The 24,326-nt window shown below is 45.2% G+C and overlaps 1 protein-coding gene across 4 annotated transcripts in view; it reads right to left on the bottom strand.

Annotated features, from left to right (window-relative positions):
* Window positions 1–779: 779 nt before the first annotated feature.
* Window positions 780–24,326, bottom strand: part of Nmnat1 (nicotinamide nucleotide adenylyltransferase 1) — a 27,422-nt gene continuing 3,875 nt past the window's right edge. For 2 of the 4 annotated variants that reach the window (XM_013035453.1, XM_013035431.1), the window contains exons 2-5: window positions 5,778–5,948; window positions 3,839–4,022; window positions 1,792–1,934; window positions 780–1,468 (exon numbers count right to left, since the gene is read on the bottom strand). In XM_013035453.1, coding sequence (XP_012890907.1) covers window positions 1,068–1,468; window positions 1,792–1,934; window positions 3,839–4,022; window positions 5,778–5,892 — 843 coding nt within the window. In that variant the 5' untranslated portion in view covers window positions 5,893–5,948 and the 3' untranslated portion in view covers window positions 780–1,067. Of the gene's footprint in view, window positions 1,469–1,791; window positions 1,935–3,838; window positions 4,023–5,777; window positions 5,949–16,512; window positions 16,575–24,326 lie in introns of all 4 variants that reach the window. The other 2 variants (XM_013035438.1, XM_013035446.1) reach the window with 2 other exon arrangements.

The following is a 24,326-nucleotide window of genomic DNA, read 5'->3' as shown; positions in this document are numbered from 1 at the left end:
CTTCTGCCCGGGCTGGCTTTGAACCGCGATCCTCAGATCTCAGCCTCCTGAGTAGCTAGGATTACAGGCGTGAGCCACCAGCGCCCGGCTTGTTTGTTTGGTTTTGCTATGGGGGTTCAGTGTGCTATGCAGACTGGTCTCCAGTTCCTGAGCTTATGACCCTTCATTGAGCATCCAGAGTAGCTGGGATGATAGGCAGGTGTTACTGAGCCTGGCTAAAGTTATACTTAGTTCATACCTTGCAGTGGAGCCATCATGTTCTTTATCAAGTAAGATTAGTTTCTAGTAAGATTTATTCTTTTTAATGAGCTTCTAATCTCTTATTTAAAAAACAAAGGGATCAATAAGTCTTTTTGTTTGTGTGTGCCAGTATTGGGGCTTGAACTCAGGGCCTCACACTCTTGCTTGGCTTCCTCCACTCAAAGCTGGTGCTCTACTACTTGAGCCACAGCTCCACTTCTGGCTGTTTAGTGAATAACTGAAGTTAAGAGTCTTACCAAATGGCCAGGCGCTGGTGGCTCACGCCTGTAATCCTAGCTACTCAGGAGGCTGAGATCTGAGGATCGCGGTTCAAAGCCAGCCCGGGCAGGAGAGACCATGAGACTCCTATCTCCAATAAACCACCAGAAAACGGGAAGTGGCGCTGTAGCTCAAGTGGTAGAGCGCTCGCCTTGAGCTGAAGAGCTGAAGGACAGCGCCAGGCCCAGAGTTCAAGCCCCACGACCGACAAAAAAAAAAAAAAAAAAGAGTCTTACCAACTTTTCTTGCCCAGGCTGCCTTTGATTTCAGTCCTCAGATCTCAGCCTCCTGCACAGCTAAGATTATAGGCCATGAATGCCTGGTAATTTGTACATTCTTTGAGGGGGAAAAAAAAGTCTTAATAAAACCAATCATTTTAGCAACTTAGTTCAGAAAAAAGCCAAATCTCATTTAATTGCCTACTGATGTTTATATCACACTTCAAAGCTTTAGATAATGAAACAGGATCACTTTCCTTCCCTTAGTGACTCCACCAGATAGTTTCAAACCTCTGAGAGAGCAGTCCAAACCTTCCTGTCGCAGGATGGCTATGGCTTGGCTTCTGCAGTGTTTCTCTGCAAAGGGGCCAAGACAATCCCCGCATTTCTGTCCTCACTCTCAGAGCTATACAAATTATGCTTTTCAATGTACTCTTGAACAAGATCTGGGACCAAGTAGCGAATGCTCTGGCCCCTTCGGAGGGCTCTCCGGATCTTCGTGGATGAGATGTCATTGGTGATCCATTCGTTTACCAGGTAGATGTTGCTTTGGTGTTTCCACAACACATCTGACTCATAGATGAATTTCTGAGCATCACTCCCAGCCCGAGTGATACATATGAGGCCATAGTCCGCCACGATTTGTGTGATGTCTTCACTCTTCCACAAATTGGGCACACCAAAGGATTCCAGTAAATCTGCCCCACATAGCAACTTCACCTTTGGCACACCTGGGACAATCAAACAAGCTTCAAGGTTTGCTTTTCTAATAACCATCTGTGTTTAAATGAGCATGTGAGTGTGTGTGCATGCGTGTATGTGTTGGAAAGGAGGGTTTAATTCTCCAGGATACCTCAAAACTAAAGGCCACTACAGCAGAGAAGTGGCTATGTTATGCCTCTCATTCTCCCTTTCTTCTTACATAAAACCAGCACAAGGCGGTTTCCAGGCCCCATTCCAGGTATGCATTGTGAAATCAAAATAACTAAGCAGGATGCTCAGCTTTTGAATCTGGGCAATTTCTAGTCCATGAGTCCTGGTGGAACATACAAACCTTTTGGTGTAGCCTCTAGGGATTTCTTTTGACTAGAATTCTGTCTTTGTTCTGTCCACTTCCTCTTCCGCCCAGACCTTTCTAGCACAGGTGAATTCTGTTGGTGATCACAATTGCTGGCCTCCAGCTTCTCCTGATGATGTCTACAAAACCACAAAACAACAGCCAATTCCTCTTTCTCACTTGCTCTACCCAAGTACTGTACTATTCCCCCTGAACGTGCCCAACAAGGGCCTGACCCAATGAAAAGGCAGGATGATACTAAAAATGTCCCACCACCAGCCAGGATGGCTACTACTAGGAAAAACCCAGCAGCACAACATTTGGTGGCTGTCATTAGTCTAAGGTATGTGTGCCTCAAAATAACGAGTGTTAACATGAACAGTCTATCATGCGTCATGTCCCACACTAAATCCTTTACAGGTTGTTTGATTGAATCTTCTCAACCTCTTGCATCATTTCTAGTATTATAGCCACAAATGGGGGGGGGATGCTAGAGTTGCTCTAGCAGAGTCCCTGGAATACAGGAGGCATTTAATAATAATTTAATAGAAGCCAGGCACTGGTGGCTCACGCCTGTAATCCTAGCTACTCAGGAAGCTACAATCTGAGGATCAGGGTTCAAAGCCAGTCCAGGCAGGAAAGTCCATAAGACTTATCTCCAATAAACCACCAGAAAGCCAGAAGTGGCACTGTGTTTCAAGTGGTAAAGTGCTCACCTTGAGCTCAAGAGCTCAGGCACAGTGCCCAGATCCAGAGTTCAAACCCCAAGACCTCTACCACCACCACCATCAACAAAATAATAATAATAATTTAATAGAGCCCATATCTTGACTGTTGCAGTGATGTTGTTGCCACCTTTCTAGAACTGCTGATCCCCATTGAGAGGAGTTGCCCAATTTGCCCAAAGGTTTTTAGCTTTTTACAGCAGAGCCAGGTTTGAACCTCAGCAGCTGGTCCACAGCACACTGTGTGTGTGTGTGTGTGTGTGTGTGCATGATGGTACTGGGGCTTGAACTCAGGGCTTGAAAGAGAGATGAGACTGTGCCTGAGAAACCTGGGGCAGAGGCCATCATCACGCTGTGGCTATGGAAACTGACAAGGAATCTCACAGGGCATGTGTACTGCCAGGTCCCACGGCCCACTGTCCAGTTCCATGCCTGGGGTCCCTGCTCCTTACCAGCATAGAGGTGCAGCAGGGGCAGACGCAAGTTCCTGAGCTTCACCACCACTGAGGAGCAGGAACGTACACACATCCCACAGCTCTAACACTTATGCCTGAGCACCCAGAGCCCCCCTCAAAGTACCCAGAGCGCTTGGTTTCCTCCTTGGCAGCTGAAATTGCCAAGAACTGACACTGTTTTCAGAACACCCTGGAGATCACAGAACTAATTCCATGTTGTTTACTTAACCAGATCACTTTCGAAGGTGTGAAAAGGAGATCTTCGGAACCTTCTGGGCCATCCCAGAGCAGTACATCAAGTTCAGGCCTGTTCTAGCACAAGCATGGCCTGACCATCTGCCCCTTTCTGCAACCCCTACAGGACAGGCTTCCCTTATTTATTTATTTACTTATTTAGTTTTTGAACTTGGAGCCTTGTGCTTGCTAGCTAGGCATTCTCTAGCCCATTTTGCTCTCATTCATTTTTGACTGCAGTTTTGTTTTGCCCTGAGTGGTGATCCTTATTTATACTTCCCAAGTAGTTGGAATCCTGAGTGTAAACTATGCCCAGCTATGAGACTCAATGACTTTTTTTTTTTGCCTGGGCTGGTCTTGAAGTTCCAATCCTCCAGATCTGAGCCTCTCAAGTAGGTAGGATTACAGGCATGAGCCATTGTACTTGTTTCCTGTACTTTCTAACAGAGCTATTGAAAAAACTACAAACATGCACATTTATGCTACACTGAAAGAAGAGAAAGCTCAGGAACATCTGTGTTCAGTTGTTGTGTCCTGCAGACCTTGGATTCCGCCCTCAGGAAGCTGGTGGTAGCTCTGATTCCCACCCTCCTCTCCCAGAAGTAACAAAGTGGATTATACCATACCTACCTCAGCACTTTCGCGGTCTCTACCCATTCCTTCTGAAGACTTTCCCATGTGTCTACTTCCACCCAGTTTGAATTCTTGGTGGCAAGTTCAGCCATGATGATCCGGTGGTGGGCAGGGATGAGTCCTTTCTTCTTATATGCATCACCAACAGGAGAAATTATTCCTTTGATAACTCTGTATTTTCCTGGACAGAGTTAAGAGTTGCTATTAGTTATATTAGATTTTTTTTTTGTTATAGTAGATTTTTTTTTTTTTTTGTCGGTTGTAGGGCTTGAACTCTGGGCCTGGGCGCTTTCCCTGTGCTCTTAAGCTCAAGGTGAGCACTCTACCACTTGAACCACAGCTCCACTTCTGGTTTTCTGGTGGTTTACTGGAGATAAGAGTCTCACAGATTTTCCTGCCTGGGCTGGCTTTGAACTGTGATCCTTAGATCTTAGCCTCCTGAGTAGCTACGATTACAGGTATGAGCCACCAGCGCCCATCTAACATATTAGATTTTTATTTATTTATTTATTTTGTCGGTTGTAGGGCTTGATCTCTGGGCCTGGGCGCTGTCCCTCAGCTCTTCAGCTCAAGGCCAGTGCTCTACCCACTTGAGGCACAGTGCCACTTCCATTTTTCTGGTGGTTTATTGGAGATAAGAGTCTCACGGACTTTTCCTGCTTGGGCTGGCTTTGAACCGCAATGGTAGAGTGCTAACCTTGAGCTGAAGAGCTGAGGTACAGCGCCCTGGCCCAGAGTTTGGGCTCCACGACCGACAAACAAAAACAATAAGAAAATTCTGTACAGAGGGGTTACAATTACATGGGCAAGATAACGAGTACATTTCTTTTTTTTTTTTTTTTTAATTTTTTTTTGGGTCCGGTCATGGGGCCTGAACTCTGGGCCTGAGCGCTGTCCCTCAGCTCTTCAGCTCAAGGCTAGCGCTCTACCACTTGAGCCACAGTGCTACTTCTGGCTTTTTCTGCTTATGTGGTGCTGAGGAATTGAACCCAGGGCCTCATGCCTGCAAGGCAAGTGCTCTACCACTGAACCACCTTCCTAGCCCCAAAATGAACTAGCAAGCTTTTTTTTTTGGGGGGGGTCCGGTCGTGGGGTCTGAACTCTGGGCCTGGTTGCTGTCTCTCAGCTCTTCAGCTCAAGGTTAGCACTCTACCACTTGAACCACAGCGTCACTTCCGGTTTTTTTTTCTTATGTGGTGCTGATGAATCGAACCCAGGGCCTTGAGTATGCAAGACAAGTGCTCTACCACTGAGCCACCTTCCCAGCCCACGAGTACATTTCTTATCAAGTATTGTTGCCTCCTCCTTTGTTTCCCCTTCCCATCCCTTCCCATACCCCTCCCCACTGCCCCAACAAATAAGTTTTTTTTTTAAGTACGATACATTGTTTTACCTCGTCTTTCTAGCCCTCTAGTTTTTCTTTTTTTTGGGGCGGAAGGTCCGGTAGTGGGGCCTGAACTCTGGGCCTGGGCGCTGTCCCTCAGCTCTTCAGCTCAAGGCTAGCGCTCTACCACTTGAGCCACAGCGCCACCTCCGGCTTTTTTCTTTTTGCTACGTAGTGCTAAGGAATCGAACCCAGGGTCTCAGGCATGCAAGGCAAGCACTCTACCACTGAGCCATCTTCCCAGCCCTCTAGTTTTTCTTGTTGTGTTTTTTTTTTCATTGTTGTTTTGTGCCAGACTTGGGACTTGAACTCAGAGCCTGGGTGCTTTCCCTGAGCTTTTGTGCTTAAGGCTAGCACTCTACAACTTGAACCACAGCTCTCCATCTGGCCTTTTGGTGGTTAATTGGAGATAAGAGTCTCATGGATTTCCTGCCTGAGCTGGATTTGAACCTCAATCCTCAGTTCTCAGTCTCCTCAGTAGGATTACAGGCATGAGCCACGGACACCCAGCCAGTCCTCTAGTTGCAAGTTGCTTTGGGTTACTGTTCCTACCTGTTCCATTCATGAAGTCCCGGGCCAGTTCAAACAACCTGAGATGCATGTTGGTGATTGGATTAAAGGAACCACAAGCAAGGAGAACCACATCTGTCTTCTCAGATTTGTCCATGGTGAGAATTTGAAGTCGCTGATCTAAATGGAAAGCTCTGGCGCCTCCCTTGCTGTCTGTAAAGAAAAGAAGTTCAGTTATAGATATTCGGATGTCTTTCCATTGTTCTTCCAAACAGCTAGATAAAATCTTTCTGGCTTCAATGATGATGCTAGGTGAACTGCAAAAATGGCTCCATTTCTCCAGCCCTCCTTTGCAAAGTAGAATTGTACTTCCTAGCAGAAAGAGATAGAATCTCTATATTTTGTGACTTTCTTTGCACAAAAGATCTAACAGAAGTGGCAATGTTGTTCTGAGCCCAGTTCTAACAGTTACAACAGTGTTTTTTGTTGCTGTAACAAAAGAGCCAAGACTGGGTTTGTTGTTGTTGCTGTTTGCTTGCTTGCTTGTTAATTATATTGATACTGGTACTGATACTCATGTTCTATTTTTTTTGTTGTTGTTTGTTTGTTTTTTTGGGTCCGGTCATGGGCCTGAATTCTGGGCCTGGGCGTTGTCCCTCAGCTCTTCAGCTCAAGGCTAGTGGTCTACCACTTGAGCCACAGAGCCACTTCCGGCTTTTTTTTTCTTTTTGCTTATGTGGTACTGAGGAATCGAACCCAGGGCCTCAGGCATGCAAGGCAAGCACTCTACCACTGAGCCACCTTCCCAGCCCCTCATGTTCTATTTTTTTGGTTGTGGGGCTTGAACTCAGGGCCTGGGTGCTGTCCTTGAGCCTCTTTGTGCTCAAGGCTACAGCTCTACCACTTGAGCCACAGCGCCACTTCCAGTTTTTGAGTCGTTCATTGGAGATAAGAGTCTCATGGGGGGGGGGAGGTGCTAGATCTCAGCTAGGATTACAGGCACAAGACACCAGCACCTGGTTAACCTTATGTTTTTTCACTCAAGGCTGATACTCTGCCACTTGGGCTGTGGCACAAGTGTGTGAGCTACTGCCTCTTGGCTTGGATACTTCATAAAGTACGGGGATTTTGGAGGTATTTATTTATTTAATGCTGGTCATGGGGCTTGGACTCTGGGCCTGGGCGCTGTCCCTCAGCTCTTCAGTCAAGGGGAGCGCTCTACCACTTGAGCCACAGCACCACTTCCGGTTTTCTGAGTGGTTTATTGAGATAAGAGTCTCAGGGACTTTCCTGCTCTAGCTGGCTTTGAACTGTGAGCCTCAGATCTCAGACTGTCAGATAGGCGTGAGCTACCGGTTCCTGGCAATTTTGGAGATCTAAGAGCGTGGTTGTGCTGGCATCCTAGCGATGAGGTTGTTGGCTTCACCACAACACGGCAAAGCAGAAACAGAAGCAGCCATGTGCAGAGGGGGATAAGCACTCCAGGTGGACTTCCTATGTAACACCTGCTCTCTTCACTAACTCATGTGCTAGGCACTGGCAGCTCACACTTACTCAAGAGGCTGAGATCTGAGGATCATACTTCAAACCCAATCTGGGCAGAAAAGTCTGTGAGATTCCTATCTCCAATGAACTATACCAGAAAACTGAAGTAGCGCAGTGGCACAAAGTGGTAGAGTGCTAGCCTCAAGCAAAAAGAGCTCAGGGAAGTGTCCAGGCCCTGAGTTTAAGCCCCATAGCAAAAAACAAAACAAACAAAAAACACACAATTAACTCATGCTGGGCACCAGTGGCTCATACCTGTAATCCTAGCTCCTCAAGAAAGGCTTAGATTAGAGAATCATGGTTCAAAGCAAACCTGGACAGGGAAAGTCCATAAAACTCTTTGTGTTTGGTCAGCTGTGGGGCTTGAACTCTGGGCCTAGGTGCTGTCCCTCAGCTCTTCAGCTCAAGGCTAGTGCTCTACCACTTGAGCCATAGCACCACTTCCAGTTTTCTAGTGGTTTACTGGAGGTAAGAGTCTCACTGACTTTCTTTCCTGGGCTGGCTTTGAACCGTGATTCTCAGATCTCAGCTTCCTGAGTAGCTAGGATTGCAGGCATGAGCCACCAGCACCTGGCTCATGAAATTCTTATCTCCATTAATCAGCAACAATCCAGAAATGGAAATGTGGTACAAATGGCAGTGTACCAGCCTTGAATGAAAAAGTCAGGCAAGAATGGGGCCCTGAATTCAAGCCCCAGTACCAGCATTAAGAAAAACAAACAACAAAACAAAAAACCCAAAAAAAAGGAACTAACTCACTCCAAGAGCCCTCCAGACCTAGTTACGCTCCAGAAGGTCACACGTCTTAAAGGTCCCACTGCACTGTAGAAAAAACTTCCAGAACACAACCTTTGGCCACACTCAAACCATAGCCAAACCATAGCAGAGGCTTTGCTCCCATCTGCTCTCTTTGGACTCCTGCCTTTGCCGTGAAAACGTTAACCTGCTATCAGGAACCCAAAACACAGGAAGGAGAGTGTATCCTAGCTGATGCACAGCCAAACATTCCTTACCAGACTGCAGCCCCTGGGGCCAGAACACCGCCAACCTGCTCAGACACAGTAAAGCCAGGCAAGACAGCCGAGCCCATCTCAGATCCCATCAGCTGACCCTGACTTGCAAGTAAATATGAATGTGGACTGATGGATGGCCATAGTTCACTGACACAACGATACTGTCATTTCCCAAATGCAAATCTATACGTGTCCACACTTTTGGCCTCGGTATGGTGGTACATGTCTGTAATTCCAGCATTCAAGAAGCTGAGACAAAAGGATCGCAATTTCAAGACTGAGGCTGGAAATATGGCTTAGTGTATGTCTAGCAGGCATGAAGCCCTGGGTTCGATTCCTCAGCACCACATAAACAAAAAAAGCCAGAAGTGGTGCTGTGGCTCAAGTGGTAGAGTGCTAGCCTTGAGCAAAAGAAGCTCAGGAGACAGTGCCCAGGCCCTGAGTTCAAGCCCCAGAACTGGCGAAAGAAAGAAAGATGAAAGAAAGAAAGAAAGAAAGAAGGAAAGAGAAAGAAAGGAAGGAAGGAAGGAAGGAAGGACAGAAAGAAAGAAAGAAAGAAAAAGAAAGAAAGAAAGAAAGAAGGAAAGAGAAAGAAAGGAAGGAAGGAAGGACAGAAAGAAAGAAAGAAAGAAAGAATGAGAAAGAATGAGAAAGAAAGAAAGAAAGGGAGAGAAAGAATGAGAAAGAAAGAAAGAAAGGGAGGAAGGAAGGAAGGGAGAAAGAGAGAAAGAAAGAAAGGAAGGAAAAGAAAGAAAGACTTACATAAGGAGCGTTTGTCTCAAAACAAACAGCATTTTTGCTCTAGCTGAATAACAGCCTATAGTTTATAAGTTCTATGTTACATTAGTTATCTATTTATCCTTCTTTAATCCTAATGAAGTAACAGAAGACATTTGATTTAGAAATCTGGGGTCTGGGGTCAGGTATGGTGACATATACTTGTAATTCCTCTTCTCAGAAGGCTGAGGCAGAAGATCTGACATTCAATACCAGCCTGGGCTACACAGTTGCTTTTCTCAAAATAACAAAACCAGGGTTTTAGGCTATAGTTTAGTGGCAGAAGGCTTTCCTAGCATGTGCTGGGCCTTGAGTTCCAGCCTCAACATCAGAAACAAAATAATTTAAAAATTGTGAGGCTGGGGAGGATTGTTTATTATACATGAGGCTAGGTTTGATCCTCAGCACTGTGAGACTTATCTCCAACTAACCACTTGAAAGTGGGAAGCAGAGCTGTGACTCAAACATCAGAGCACTGGCCTTGAGTGAAAAAGCTAAGGGACAGAGCCTGGTTCAAGCCCTATACCAGCAGAGAGAAAGAGAAAGAGCACCAGCTTCCCTCTGTGCCTCCCCCCACCCCATCTGAGTCCCTAGCCTATTGGACGGTGCTGCTTCACTCAGCGTGAGTCTTCTCCAGTCTATTGGCTAAGCCGCATGTCAGTCTTCTGTGGAAATGCCCTCCCAGACACAGCCATAGGTGTACTTTCTAATTCCCTTGGCATCCCTAGATCCAGTCCAGGGCCCAGTGGAACCACCCACCACTGAGAGTGCAGGACCTCAGTCCACATACATGAGCATGGATTTGTTAGACTTGGCTCACATGACAGTAGTGGCTGAAAAGTTCCATGACACGCTGTCCACAGGCCAAAGTGCCTGGCACACTAGTCGTAAGGCTGGGCGCCTGAAGGTCAGGAAAGCAATGGTGCAGTTAAGTTTAAGGCTCAAAGCCCGAGAACCCAGGGTGGGAGTGGGGAGTGCTGTGTAAGTTCTGAAGGGTGAATGTCAGGCAGGGGCCAGGGGCCTAGTCAAGGTACCAGTGCTTGTCTTGCAAGTACAAGGCCCTGAGTTCAATCCTCAGGACAGACAGAAAAAGGAATAAAGGCCAGGGAGCCTGGACTTCTGATATCCAAACAACTAAAACAGTTGATTTTATTAGTCCTTAGAGAGATGACTGATTTCCTTTCTTTGGGGGAGGGGTAGTACTAGGGTTTTGAATCCAAGGCTTCACTTTTGCTAGGCAGGTGATTTACCACTTGAGACACTTTACCACTTGAGCTAGTCTAGCAACCCCGTTTCCTGTTTTGTTGTTGTTTTTCAGTCATGGGGATTGAACTCAGGGCCTGGGTGCAGTCCCTGAGCTCTTTTTACTCAAGGCTAGTGCTTACAACTTTGAACCATACCTTCATTTATGGCTTTTTTGTAGTTAATTGGAGGAAAGAATCTCACAGACTCCTTTCTGGACTGGCTTTGAATTGCAATCCTCAGATCTCAGCCTCCCGAGTAGGTAGGATGACAGGCGTGAGCTCAGTGTTTGTTCAGTGCTGGTTATACTTGACGAGCCTAGACTGCAATCACATTTGACTGTGATCCTAACTGTACTTCCCCTTGCTGTGGGATGGCAGGCGCTTTCCATCACGCTCAGCACTGGTGAAGTCAGCTCACAAACTTTCATGCTCTTGCTGGCTTCAGTCCTGAATCCTCTGATCTCACCTCCCAAGTAGCTAAAATGACAAGTTTGAGAGCCACTATGCCTGGATTGCAGTTCTAGTCCTAATTTTTTTTGGTTGGTCATGGGGCTTGAACTCTGGGTCTGGGCGCTGTCCCTCAGCTCTTCAGCTCCAGGCAAGTGTGCTCACCACTTGAGCTACAGCGCCACTTCCAGTTTTTTGGTGGTTAACTGGAGATAAGAGTCTCACAGACTTCCCTGCCTGGGCTGGCTTTGAACCTCCATCCTCCGATCTCAGCTTCCTGAGTAGCTAGGATTACAGGCCTAAGCCACCAGCACCTGGCTTAGTTCTAATTTTTTGTTTGTTTGATAGGATCTCCTATTTTTGCTCAGAGCTGGCCATGGACTGAGACCCTCCTACCTAGGCCTGCACAGCTGGGATTACAGATGCTCACTAGCATGCCCAGCTTACTAGTTGATATGGAGTCTCACTTTTGCCTGGCCCAGGTAACCTTAAACCACAGTCCTCCTGATCTCCTTCTCCAAATGGGGATTACAAGGCATGAGTCTCTGAATATGACTCTAAGCTTCTTACTTGGTTATATAAGCAAGTTTAGTTTCTGTGAAATGGGAGCAGGGATGTAACCAATCTCCGCCATTCAGAGGTTTTTTACTGTGGTGGTGCTAGGTATCAAACCCAGAGGTCTTGTACATGCTAAACATGTACGCTACCACTCAGCTATGCCCAGTCCCCAAGAATTAATTTTGAGTATAATAAGTGGCAAAGTGCTTACTTAGCACAGTGTGAGGCTACAGAGTAGCTGCTGTGGATTGGCTGGAAGGGAAAATATAGACACGAAGCAACAAGAGCCTAGAATTAAACCGTCAGCAGGGATAGAAACAAGATGTATTTGAAGCCATCTCCACACAAAACATGAATACTTGTCATCCCAACTACTTGACAGCACAGGAGTTTGAGACCAGCTTGGGCAACATACTAAGAGCCCTTCTTCAAAAAGAAAGCATACACTCATAGGCGTCTATCCTAACCAACGGGATCCAGGATATAAGGACACATGCACTGCTGCTGCACTGTTCACAATAGCCAAGATATAGAAACAACCCAGATGCCTCATTACAGATGAATCGATCCAAAAAAATTGTGGATACCTATATACAATGGAATATTATACAGCCATTAGAAAGGACAAAATAATGGCATTTGCAGGGAAATGGATGGAAGTGGAACAAATCGTGCTGAGCGAGGTAAGCCAAGATCAGAGAGGCAAATGGCACATGGTCTCCCTGATATGTGGATGTTAAATTCAAATTGTAAGGAGATATGACAAAGTAAACAGAACTCAAGAAGCAAAGGACCTCTTCTTAATTTGTCCTATCATTTCTAGACGACTCCATGTTCTTGACTTCATATTTGGTATATACATGTGTACATCTGAGGAAAGCTAGAAGGAAGGCACAGAATCAGAGGGAAATGGGGAAAAATACAGCAGAGGGGCCCATTAGCTGCAATGGACATTGATAAAAGTGAATTCAGCAACTCAAGGGCAGCAATGGGAGGGAGGGAATGAGAGAAAACAAGGGAACAGGTAACACTAAGCAAAAAGAAATGCACATATCACCCATTTGAAAAAATACCTATAGTGTCAAAGTTTGTCCCTGATAACGACCCTGATAATGACAATGTACCTCATGGAGGTTAAAATGTGTTTGTGACTTTAACTGTCACCATCCCACAATACTCTGAAATTTGTGAAATTTATGTAATCACTTAATCTCAATAAAAAAATAAAGACAAAGAAAGCACACACAGGAAAGCACACATTAGAACAAGGCAGTGAAATACCCAGTGGGAGGGAGGGAGGGCACTTCCCGAGGACCCATGACATTAAGCATGCTAGATACACTGTTCAGCAGTAACAGTATCTGTCTAGGACCTGAGTTCAAACCCTAGTATCAGAGAAAAAAGGGGGGAAAAAGATTGAGAAGCTAGGTCAGGATTAAATGTCCCACTTCAGTTAGCATCCTCAGGATTCCCCAGGTTTCACTTGGGACTTGTGCCCAACCCTCCCAGCCCTACCCAACTCGTTCCCATAGAAACCAGCGGTGGCATTATAGGATGGTAGTGAACCTAGGAGCCCTGGCTCTGGAGCCCATGCTCCTGCCACGGAGCATGCGCTCCCTGGGACTGCTGTGGAGGAGTCGGAGTCATCTGGTACCAGGTGCCATGCCAAGGGACAGTGGGGTGGAAGAAAGCTGTGCGTGGGGCCTCATGGGAGCTACCTGAGGTCCTGGAACGAAGTGCTCTAGCCTCTCCCTGATCTCAGGTTTCCCATCGTCCCTAGAGGAGGGGAGGGGAGGGCACAGCTGATCTCCCAGCATAAAGGATACTGTCTTTGTCTCTGGTCACCTTCATGACCTGTCTCAAATATCCACTTTTATTAATTCACTGAGATGAATCAGGTTACAGTGAGCTCCTGCCCCGGTGGCCTGTCCTGCCACGGTAGATGACAAGTGGACGCCGAAGTAGCTGGAATCGCTAACAGAACTGTTCTGGACCCTCCTTGCCTGATTCCAGGTATTCCGGGTCGAGGGTTGCCATGATTCACTTCTGTCTGGCTCACGCAGCCTACGGATTGCACTGCTCGCTGCCAAGGTCACAGCGTCTCAGGCTGTAAGTATCCCTCCCTTGTGCTGGGTCAAAAAGGAGTCCATTTCCCCCTGAGGTACTCTTCAAGTTTTACTAAAATGTACTTCTAGCTGGGCACCAGTGGCTCATGCCTATAATCCTAGCTACTGAGGAGGCTGAGATCTGAGGATGACCCTTCAAAGCCAGCCCAAGCAGGAAGGTCCGTGAGACTCTTATCTCCAATAAACCACTCAGAAAACCAGACGCGGTGCTGGGGCTCTCAAGTGGTAGAGCACTAGCCTTGAGCTGAAGAGCTGAGGGACAGCACCCAGGCCCAGGGTTCAAGCCTCATGACAGACAAAAAAAAAACCCCAAAATCTAAAATGTACTTCCAATTTTTAAATCCCTGAGCTTTGCAGGTTTTAAAAACCACTGTGATGTAAATGTTAATGTAACATTTTTTTAAAAAGATGAATTTACAATTACTGAACTCTATCAAGGAAAATAGTAGTTGTTTGGTTCTCCTTGTCACACTTCCAGATGCTCAGTGCAGACGTGTGTTGATCCCTACTGATGCTGGTGCTGGTGGCTCCTATCTGTCATCCTAGAACTTAGGAGGCTGAGATCTGAGGACCACAGTTCAAAGTCAGCCTAGGCAGGAAAGTCTGTGTGTGTGTATGTGTGTGTGTGTGTGTGTGTGTGTTTTGTTTTTTGTTTTTTTGCCAGTCCTGGGGCTTGAACTCAGGGCCTGGGCTAGCACTCTACCACTTGAGCCACAGCACTGCTTCCAGCCTTTTCTGTTTATGTGGTGCTGAGGACTCCAACCCAGGGCTTTGTTTATGCTAGGTAAGCACTCTAACACTAAGCCACATTCCCAGCCCTGACTGTGAGATTCTTACCTCCAATTAACTATCAAAAAGCCATAAATGGAGTTGTGGCTCAAGTGGTAGAGTGATACCTTTGAGTGAAAAAGCTGAGGGACAGTGCCCAAGTCCCAAGTTCAAGGCCTAGTACCAGCACACATGCACACACACACACACACACACACACACACACACACACAAATAATGTGACTGAACTGACCACTATTTCTTTCAAAATAGTTACTTTAAATGTACCAATTTTTGTTCCAACAACGCTGGACTATTTAACTTCTCTTGGAAGTGTACTCTGAAGTTGAATCTTGTTTTGAGTACCTTCATTTCATTTGGAGGGTAGATTAGTTTTCTACAATCTAAAGTCATTCAGTGATAAACTCTACTAGTAATATAGACAACCAAAGTGGGTAGAGTTTGTGGTGAAGAAAATAGAAGTGCTATTATTTAATAAAGGACAATTTATAAGTCACTTAAAATCTTCAGTCTAGGCTCCCTCACTTCTAAATGGGGATATTAGGCACAGAGTGCTGCCTATTGCCTCTGTTACTTGGGAGGCTGGAGCAGCAAAATTGAGCCCAGGAGTTCAATCAAGGCCAGCCTAGCCAATACAGCAAGCCTGTCTAACAATGAAAGAAAGGACTGGGAATGTAGCTAGTGATAAAGTGCATGTGTAGCAAATGCAAAGTCCTGGATTCAATACTCAGCATCCCCCTAAGAGAAATGAAGGAAGGGAGGTAAGAAGGAAGAAAGGAGTGAAAGGAGGGAAGAAGGGAAGCAAGTAAAGAAGGCAGGAAGTAGGGAGGGAGGGAAGGAAGGAGGGAAGAAAGGCAGCAAGGAAGGAGGAAGGAGGGAGGGAGAGAGGGAAGGAAGGAAGGTAGGAAGGTAGAAGGAAGAAGGAAGGAAGGAAGGAAGGAGAAAAGAGAATTGGGGCTATTGTCCTTAACTTATAGAATCATGTGAATACTAAGTATATAATGCATATAAAATATGTGATGCTTTTATTCCAATATGAACGTTTATAACTATTGTATGTTTGTCTTTCCTATTTTCTACTTACTTTTACTTTCTCTGTTAGTAACTTCTTTTTGTCAGTCATGGGGTTTGAACTCAGGGTGTGGATGCTATCCTTGAGCTCTTTTTGCTCAAGGCTAGAACTCTACCATTTTGAGCAGTAGCTCCACTTCCAGTTTTGGGGTGGTTAATTAGAAATAAAGAGGCTCACAGATTTTCCTGCCTAGGCTAGCTTTGAACCATGGTCCTCATATCCCTACTTCCTCAGTGGCTAGGATTATAGGCATGAGCTACCAGCACCCAGCTAATAATTTTTAATGTATTTGTCAGTCAGTTCTTTCATAACATTAACTTAGACAAGGCAAAGGAACCAGAGCTCTAAAGATTCCTTAGAGGCCACTATTGGCAATGCCTGCTCCACAGTAGGAGCAGGAGATGCTCATCTGCAATTAACAACTCAGAAACCAAAAGTGATGCTGTGGCTCAAGTGGTAGAGCACTAGCCTTGAGCACAAAGAGGCTCAGGCCCTGAGTTCAAGTTCCACAACCATATCAATCAATCAATCAATGGTAAAATAAATGGTACTATTAATCTTCCTATTGAAGTATTATTAGATAATAATTTTATTCTAATGGGATGAACCTGAATTCATCTTGGCTACTTTTAGAGTTTTACCTCTGATTTAATTATCAGGAAATGGAAGTGGGGACTATCAATAGACAAGGCATGTCTACCTGTAACTCTCTGTCCCGTGTAGCTAGGTGACAGTGATCTTCCTTGGGCTCATGACTTTGCTTCTCCAGTTCTATATTCTGCTAAGGTAAGTTGTATTCTTTGGACGAGGGGCAGTATGAGGGCAGACGAGGGACTGAACTCAGAACCTCAGGCTTGCTAGGCGGGGCTCTCCAGCCCAGAAGTAAGGTCTTATAGGCAGCAGCCAGCATGCAGTTCTTACCCGTGGAGGTAGTATGGATGCTCTCTGTGACCTCCAGTACATCTTTCACAACAGCCTGCCCCATTGTCTCTGCCCTTACCATCAGTGGCAGTCACCAGTCAATACAGTGAGGATGACAAGGATGTGGGCAGGTGGAATTTGTTTTGATCAACACTTTCAGTATAAGAAACCAGTAGTGGAGACAGAAAATAAGAGCACCAATGTCTCCATTTATGGATCCCCTAGGGGCCAGTCCCAAGGGTTTAGCATTAGCCAATGTCTGGAAGGCAACACAGGCACACTCACCTAGGTTATGATTGGATCTTCTTTCAGATTCAATGCCACAAACAGCCAGGTAGTTAATGACACTGTGAGTAAAGGAAGCAAATACAACTTGACCATTTAGAGAAAAAAACTGCAGTCCTACACCCTTGAAATCTAAAAAATGTGAGAATTAAGAATCCACTTAAAAGCCAGGCACTGGTGTCCCATGCCTATAATCCTAGCTACTCAGGAAGTGGAGATCTGAGGATCACTGTTCAAAGCCAGCCCAGGCAGGAAAGTGTGTGAGACTCTTATCTCCAATTAATTGCCAAACTAGAAGTGGCACTGTGGCTCAAAGTGGTAGAGTACTAGCATTGAGCAAAAGAGCACAGGGACAGCACCCAAGCCCTGAGTTCAAGCCCCACAACCGACAAAAAAAAAGGGGGGGCAGATGCCAGTGGCTTATGCCTGTAATCCTAGCTACTCAGGAGGCTAGGATCTGAGGATTATGGTTCAAAGCCAGCCCAGGCAGGAAAATCTGTGAAACTTTTATCTCCATTGATCACCAAAAAGCTGAAAGTAGAGCTGTGGCTCAAGTAGTAGGGAGGCAGCATTGAGTTACTCAGGCTGCGATCTGAGGACTGTGGTTTAAAGCAGGGAAGTCCATGAAACTCATTTCCAATAGCTAATGAAAAGCCAGAAGTAGAGCTGTGGCTCAAGTGGTAGAGCACCAGCCTTGAGCAAAAAGCTCAGGAACAGAGTCTAGGTCCTGAGTTCAAGCTCCAGGATTGGCACATGCGAGTATACACACAGACACATACACAAGCACACACACATACATACATGCATACATACACAAACACATCTCTTTAAGTGATAGGAAAGAAGGGATTGCTGTGGTACTGATTGTAATTAGTTTAATCCAGCCCAGCTAGGTCAGAATTTTTACAAAGTATTCTTTTTAGCTCAATTATCCATAGAATGAACTAGAAAAAGATTTTGTCTAGCAATTTTGACTATTAATACCTGTATTACTAATTTTCTAAATAGAAGTTGCAAAGAGCCAACAAGAACTTAGCATCAAATTTAGGATTAAAGATGGTGGCTTCTGGTATAGTACTTGTTTAGTAGATTTCTTTCTTTTTTTTTTGTCAGTCGTGGGGCTTGAACTCTGGGCCTGGGCGCTGTCCTTCAGCTATTCAGCTCAAGGCGAGCACTCTACCACTTGAGCTACAGCACCACTTCCGGTTTTCTGGTGGTTTATTGGAGATAGGAGTCTCACAGTCTTTCCTGCCCGGGCTGGCTTTGAACCGTGATCCTCAGATCTCAGCCTCCTGAGTAGCTAGGATTACAGGCGTGAGCCACCAGCGCCCGGCTTAGTAGATTTCTTGTAACAGATAATGAACTACAATATTTAGAATATTGATTTATAGGCCGAGGTCATCTCGCTACTGCAGTCAACCTCTCCTTTTCAATCTGGTTGGCTACACACTGCTCAAACACTGTGTAGAACGGTTAAGAGGGGGCTGGGAAGGTAGCTCAGTGGTAGAGTGCTTGCCTTGCATGCCTGAGGCCCTGGGTTCGATTCCTCAGCACCACATAAGCAAAAAGAAAAAACTCAGAAGTGGTGCTGTGGCTCAAGTGGGAGAGAGCTAGCCTTGAGCTGAAGAGCTGAGGGATGGTGCCCAGGCCCAGAATTCAGGACCCACGACTGGACCCAAAAACAAAAACAAACAAGAGATGGATTTGCTCTTCTGTCAGACTGGACCCCAAGGGAAGGGGAGGAACTCACTTTTAAAATACAGATTAAAAAAAAAGCTGGGCACTGGTGGCTCACACCTGTAATCCTAGCTACTCAAGAGGCTGAGCTCTGAGGATCATGGTTCAAAGCCAGCTCAGGCAGGAGAGTCCATCTTATCTCCAATTAACTACCAGAAAACCAGAAGTGGCACTGTGGCTCAAAGTGGTAGAGTGCTAACCTTGAGCAAAAAAAAGTTCAGGAACAGCTTCTAGACCCTGAGTTCAAGAACCACAACTGGTAAAATAAAATAAAATAAAATACAGATGAAGCTGGCACTGGTGGTATAATCTTAGCCACTCAGGAAGCTGAAATCTAAGAATCCCAGTTCAAAGACAGACTGAGTGGAAAAGTCCATGAGACTCTTATCTCTAATTAACTACCAAAAAGCCATAAGTAGAGGTGTGGCTTAGGTGGTAGAGCACCAGCCTTGAGTGAAAATGCAAACAAGAGTTCTGAATTCTGGCCCCAGGACAGGCAAACATACACAAAAAGTATGGATGAAGAGTGTTTTTAAAATGTTTCTTGGTACCTTCTGTAGTTGTCCTACAATTTGAATATGAAACCTGCTTAAGTTAAATAGAAATGCTTTGTGTCATAAAATTATTTATAGTGTTAAAGTGCTAGTTTGAGTTTTATTCAATAAGTTGTTATTGGTCAGGAGATGATACTCGGTACACAAACTGGGATGTCCACAATTTAGGCCAGCCAGGTCTGATGGCTTATGCCATGATTCCAGCTACTCAGAAGGCAGAGAGAGGAGCCACGAGCCAGTGGCTTGCACCTGTAATCCTAGCTGCACAGGAAGCGAGATCTGAGGATTACGGTTTGAAGCCAGCCCAGGCAGAAAAGTCCCCATGAGACTCTTAGCTCCAATTAACCACTCAAAAAACTGGAAGTGGAGCTGTGGCTCAAAGTGGGAGAGCACTAGCCTTGAGCAGAAGAGCTCAGCAACAGCACCCAGGCCCTGAGTTCACGCTCTATGACTGACAAAAGAAAAAGAAGGCAGAGGTAGGGAGGATTAAAGTACCAGGTCAGGTAAAAAGTTAACAAGACTCCATCTCAGCAAATAAGCTGCGAAGGGTGGTTTATACCTGTCATTTCCAGATACGTAGGAGGCTATAAATAGGAGGATCAGTTCAAGGCTATTTGCGCAAAACTACAAGACCCTATCTGCAAAATAACTAAAGCAAAAAGAACTGAGGGCATGGCTCAAGTGGTAGAGTACCTGTTAATCAAGCACAAGGCCCTGAGTTAAAAAAGTAACAAGTGACACCTAGTTTAAACAAAAATGATGTTTAGAGGTAGGGTCCAGTTCAGTAGCATACAGAAGGCCCTGGGTTTGATATCTAGCACCAAACTAGCTCAAAAATTTACTATAAATAAGCAGTTATTAAGTGCCTTAGCCACTCTCACAGGACAAGAGAGGGTTACAGCTCCACTAGAGAGAATACAGTGTAATAAGGAAGAATGTGGACTTAGAGATTGGTTCAATTATTCACTGTGCAAACAGACTTCTCTGAGCTTCTCTTTCATCATTTATGAGTATTGACAGAAATGCTTGCATCATGTTTATGATTACCAGCATTGCTAATAAACACACAACCTGCATCAAAGAAAGACAGTCTGTTTAGGTTGTGAGTACTTATGTTCCACAATACAAAGCCAAGAAACAGATTACATTTAGGATTCTACTTGAGTGTGGGCCATGGTGGTTTATGCCTGCAATCCCAGCATTTAGGAGGCTGATGTAAGGAGGATTGAAAGTTTGAGGCCAATCTAAGCTACATAGTGAAGTTTGTCTCAAAAAAAAAAAAAAGAGGCTGGCTCAGTGGTAGAGTGCTTGCCTTGCATTGGTTCGATTCCTCAGCACCACATAAGCAGAAAAAGCCAGAAGTGGTGCTGTGGCTCAAGTGGTAGAGCGCTAGCCTTGAACTGAAGAGCAGAGGGACAGTGCCTAGGCCTAGAGTTCAGGCCCCATGACCAAAAAAGAAGAGCAAAAGCATCCATTTCTGAGCTGGTAAAAGTTAGTACACTAATGCTATTCCTCGTCCCTTTAGGACTCACCGTGCTGTTGACTCGGTTGAAGCCAGTCCCAAGGACACTGAAGGGGATGCTTTGTGTGCTGGGCGTGGGGTCCTTCAGGGAAGGAGTGTGCACTTTTGGCTTCACAGTTTGGGCATCAGACTGTGTATGTTGCTTTTTTTGGCTTGAACTCTGGGCCTGAGTGCTGTCCCTGAACTCTTCAGCTCAAGGCTAGTGCTCTACCACTTAAGCCGCAGCACCACTTCCAGTTTTCTGGTGGCTAATTAGAGATAAAGAGTCTCACGAACTTTCCTGCCTATGCTGGCTTTGAACCTCAATCCTCAGATCTCAGCTTCCTGAGTAGCTAGGATTACAGGCATAAGCCACCAGCACCAGAAGATTTATAGGCTCAGCTTAATCTGAAAGCTTGACTGTAAACAATACACAATTAGTCATCAATATTTATTATCTACTTATCCTAAATACACAGATAAGCATAAATGGAATTCCTAATTAGATGCATAAAACACTACTCTAAGAAAGTTAAAACATTCTACAAATAGCAAGGGCTGTTGGCTGCCGGTGGCTCACACCTGTAATCCTAGATACTCAGAAGGCTTGAGATCTGAGGATCACGGTTTGAAGTTACCCTGGGCAGAAAAGTCCCCGTGAGACTCTTTTTTTCTTTTGTCAGTTCTGGGACTTGAACTTAGGGCCTGGGCACTGTCCCTGGGCTTCTTTTGTACTTTACCACTTGAGCCACAGCACCACTTTTACCTTTTTCGGTTTATGTGGTACTGAGGAATTGAACCCAGGGCTTTATGCATGCTAGGCATGCACTCTACCACAAAGTCACATTCTCAGATCCCCACCTCTCCAGCCCCTGTGAGACTCTTATCTCCAATTAACCACCAGAAAACCGGAAGTGGGATTGTGGCTCAAAGTGGTAGAATGCTAGCCTTGAGGAAAAGAGTTCAGGGACAGCATCCAGGTCCTGAGTTCAAGCCCCACGAACAACAACAAAAGCTGAGGGTTAGCTCAGGGGTAGAGTGTATGCTTAGCATGCTCAGGGCTCTGGGTTTGAGCCCAGAAAACAATTCCACAAGCAATTTTCCTATCTGTGGGTGAGTTCCACTTCACTAGAATTTTATCTTTTCTCATTTGTTTGGCATTGAGCACCAAACCCATGGTTTTGAGTATACTAGACAAATGTTCTACCACCGAACTACATTCGTAGGCCTACTATTTTATTTTATTTTGTTTGTGTATGCCAGCATGAGGGCTTGAACTCAAGGGTGGGTACTGCCCCTTAGCTTTTTTTGTTTTTTCACTTAAGGGTAGCACTCTATCACATGAGCACAGCTCTACTTCCAGCTTTTTGGTAGCTGAGAAGAGGTAAGAGTTTACCCAGTCTATCCAGGCTGTCTTTGAACCATTTTCCTCAGACCGAGGCTTCTTAGTAGCTAGAATTAAAGGCATTAAATGCCTGGCAACCATTTTAAAAAGCAGATATTAATCAATAGTGGAGCTATTAGTTGGGTTTGTAACATTAAGCAGTATGCCTATCTGTAATACTATCTGTATACTATCTGTTATACCTTCACTTAAATCTCTGTAGCAAAAACATCTTTCTTTTCAGTGCTGAGGATCAAACCTAAGCCTTGCATTAGTGTCAGGCAGGTATTCAATCACTGAACTACATTTTTTTAAGTGCTTGAAATGCTTTCTTTTTGTTGGTTATGGGACTTGAACTCAGGACTTGGGCGCTATCCATCAAGGCTAGCATTCTACCACTTTGATCCACAGCACTACTTCCAGTTTTCTGGTGATTAATTGGAGATCAGAGTTTCATGGACTTTTCTGCCCAGGCTGGCTTTGAACCATGATCCTCAGATCTCAGCCTCCTGAGTAGCTAGGATTACAGGTGTGAGCCACCAGTGCCTGGCTGACTTTTTTCTTTTTGATTATAGGAAAAAATCTACCCCTGAACTTTACTACTTGTCTGTTCTGCTGTCAGTGGACAACCTAGTATCCACAGGTAAGCAAAGCCTAATCTGTCCTTGTCCGATCTTGCCACCCCTTCAAGGGAAGTAACCACTGGACTGTGAACATCATGATGTTGCAATGGAAGCCCTAGCTCTTACCTCAGCAGTTCTACAGAGTACAGAGTAAGGGAAGGAGAGGGTTCAGATTGTCAGACACCTTGTATTTATATACTGTTTTGTAGAATGGGAACTTCTTTGTACACCTACTTAAAGATAATTTAAAAAAAATTTAAACCCCACTTTCTCCCATCTATTTAATGAGGTTCCATTCTCTGTCCTGCAGTGCTTTTCTCAGGCATGGGGCTTATCTGGCTATCCAGGATGAGAAGGAGAGATGCTAAACCAATGATCTGAAGCTCACCCTTGGTTCCTGATGGTCTGCTGCCCCAGATACACACCTGAGCAGGCTGAGAGTGTTCAAGCATCACTGCCAGTTGTGGACAAGTGAGACCATCTATTCTATCACCCACACATCACAGAAATGTGTCAAGACAACAGCCATTTGGAAGAAAATTGTTTTAAATCTTTATAAGCCCTGGAGAAAAAGGGATCAGCCAACCAAAAACAAGGACTGCCTTCCCAATTAAATTCATCTTTGTGTGTGATGCTGGAATTACTAGTAAATGCTTTCAAGGCTGTAATATTTCTAAATCTTTTTTTTTTGTCTGTCATGGGGCCTGAACTCAGGGACTGGGCTCTGTCCCTCAGCTCTTCAGCTCAAGGCTAGTGCCCTACCACTTGAGCCACAGTACCACTTCTGGCTTTTTCTGCTTATGTGGTGCTGAGGAATTGAACCAGGGCCTTATGCATGCAAGGGAAGCACTCTACCATTGAGCCACCTTCCCAGGCCTAATCTTATTTTTAACTCAAGGAAGTTAGTAGTAGTTGGTAGAGTGCTATAAAACTACTAGAGACTGCCACTGGTGATTCGTGCTTGTAATCCTAGCTATGAGGAGGCTGAGATCTGAGGATTGTGGTTGGAAGTTAGCCTGGGCATAAAAGTGAGGCTTTTTTTTTTTTTTTGGTCAGTCGTGGGGCTTGAACTCTGGGCTTGAGTGCTGTCCCTTCGTTCTTAGCTCAAGGCGAGCGTTTTACTGCTTGAGCCACAGAACCACTACTGGTTTTTAGTGGTTTATTGGAGATAAGAGTCTCACGGACTTTTCTGCCTGGGCTGGCTTTGAACCATGATCCTCAGATCTCAGCCTCCTCAGTAGCTAGGATGACAGGCATGAGCCACCGGCATCCAGCAAGTCTGTGAGACTCTTATCTCTAAGTAATCACCAAAAAACCCCACAACAACAAACAAATCTGGAAGTAGAGCTGAGGCTCAAGTGGTAGAGTACCAGCCTTGAGCAAAAAAAAGCTAAAGGACAGCATCTAGGCTCTGAGTTCAAGCCCCAGACCAGTAAACACACACACACACACACACACACACACACACACACACACACACGTAGCTTTCTGAAACTGATTTAATTCCTGAGAGAAATCAACTTAAGGAAGGAAAGGGTTTTTTTGGTTTATGGTTTCAAAGGTTTCAGGCTATAGTCACTTTCTCTTTTGTTTCTGGACTATATTGAGATAGAACATTATAGCAGAAGCATGTGGTAACGAAGGTTACTTATCTTCAACAATCTGACCACAGTAACCTACTTCCTCCAACTAGGCCAGCCTCCAAAAGTCGCCCCTCAAAGCTTATTAATTTATCAATGGTTAATTCAGGGATGAGGTTAGAACCCTCATCATCCAAATACCTCTTCAAAGCCCCACCTCTAAGCACTGCAGCACTGGGGGCTCAACAACAACAAAAACACAAACTCATTTTATTGCATTGCTAGAGACTGGAAATTCAAGACCAAAGTTGCTGCCAGTTTCAGGAGCCTGAGGGAGAAGAATCATGACTCTGCAGCCAGTCCGGGCAACAAGAGAGAACTGGTCTCAGAAAAGAAAGAAAGAAAGGAAGGAAGGAAGGAAAGCAAGCAAGCAAG

This window comes from Dipodomys ordii, unplaced genomic scaffold, assembly GCF_000151885.1.
Source record: "Dipodomys ordii isolate 6190 unplaced genomic scaffold, Dord_2.0 Scaffold6, whole genome shotgun sequence".
Classification (NCBI taxonomy): domain Eukaryota; kingdom Metazoa; phylum Chordata; class Mammalia; order Rodentia; family Heteromyidae; genus Dipodomys; species Dipodomys ordii.
Note: the sequence above shows the minus strand (reverse complement) of the source record. Positions and strands in the feature narration are given on the sequence as shown.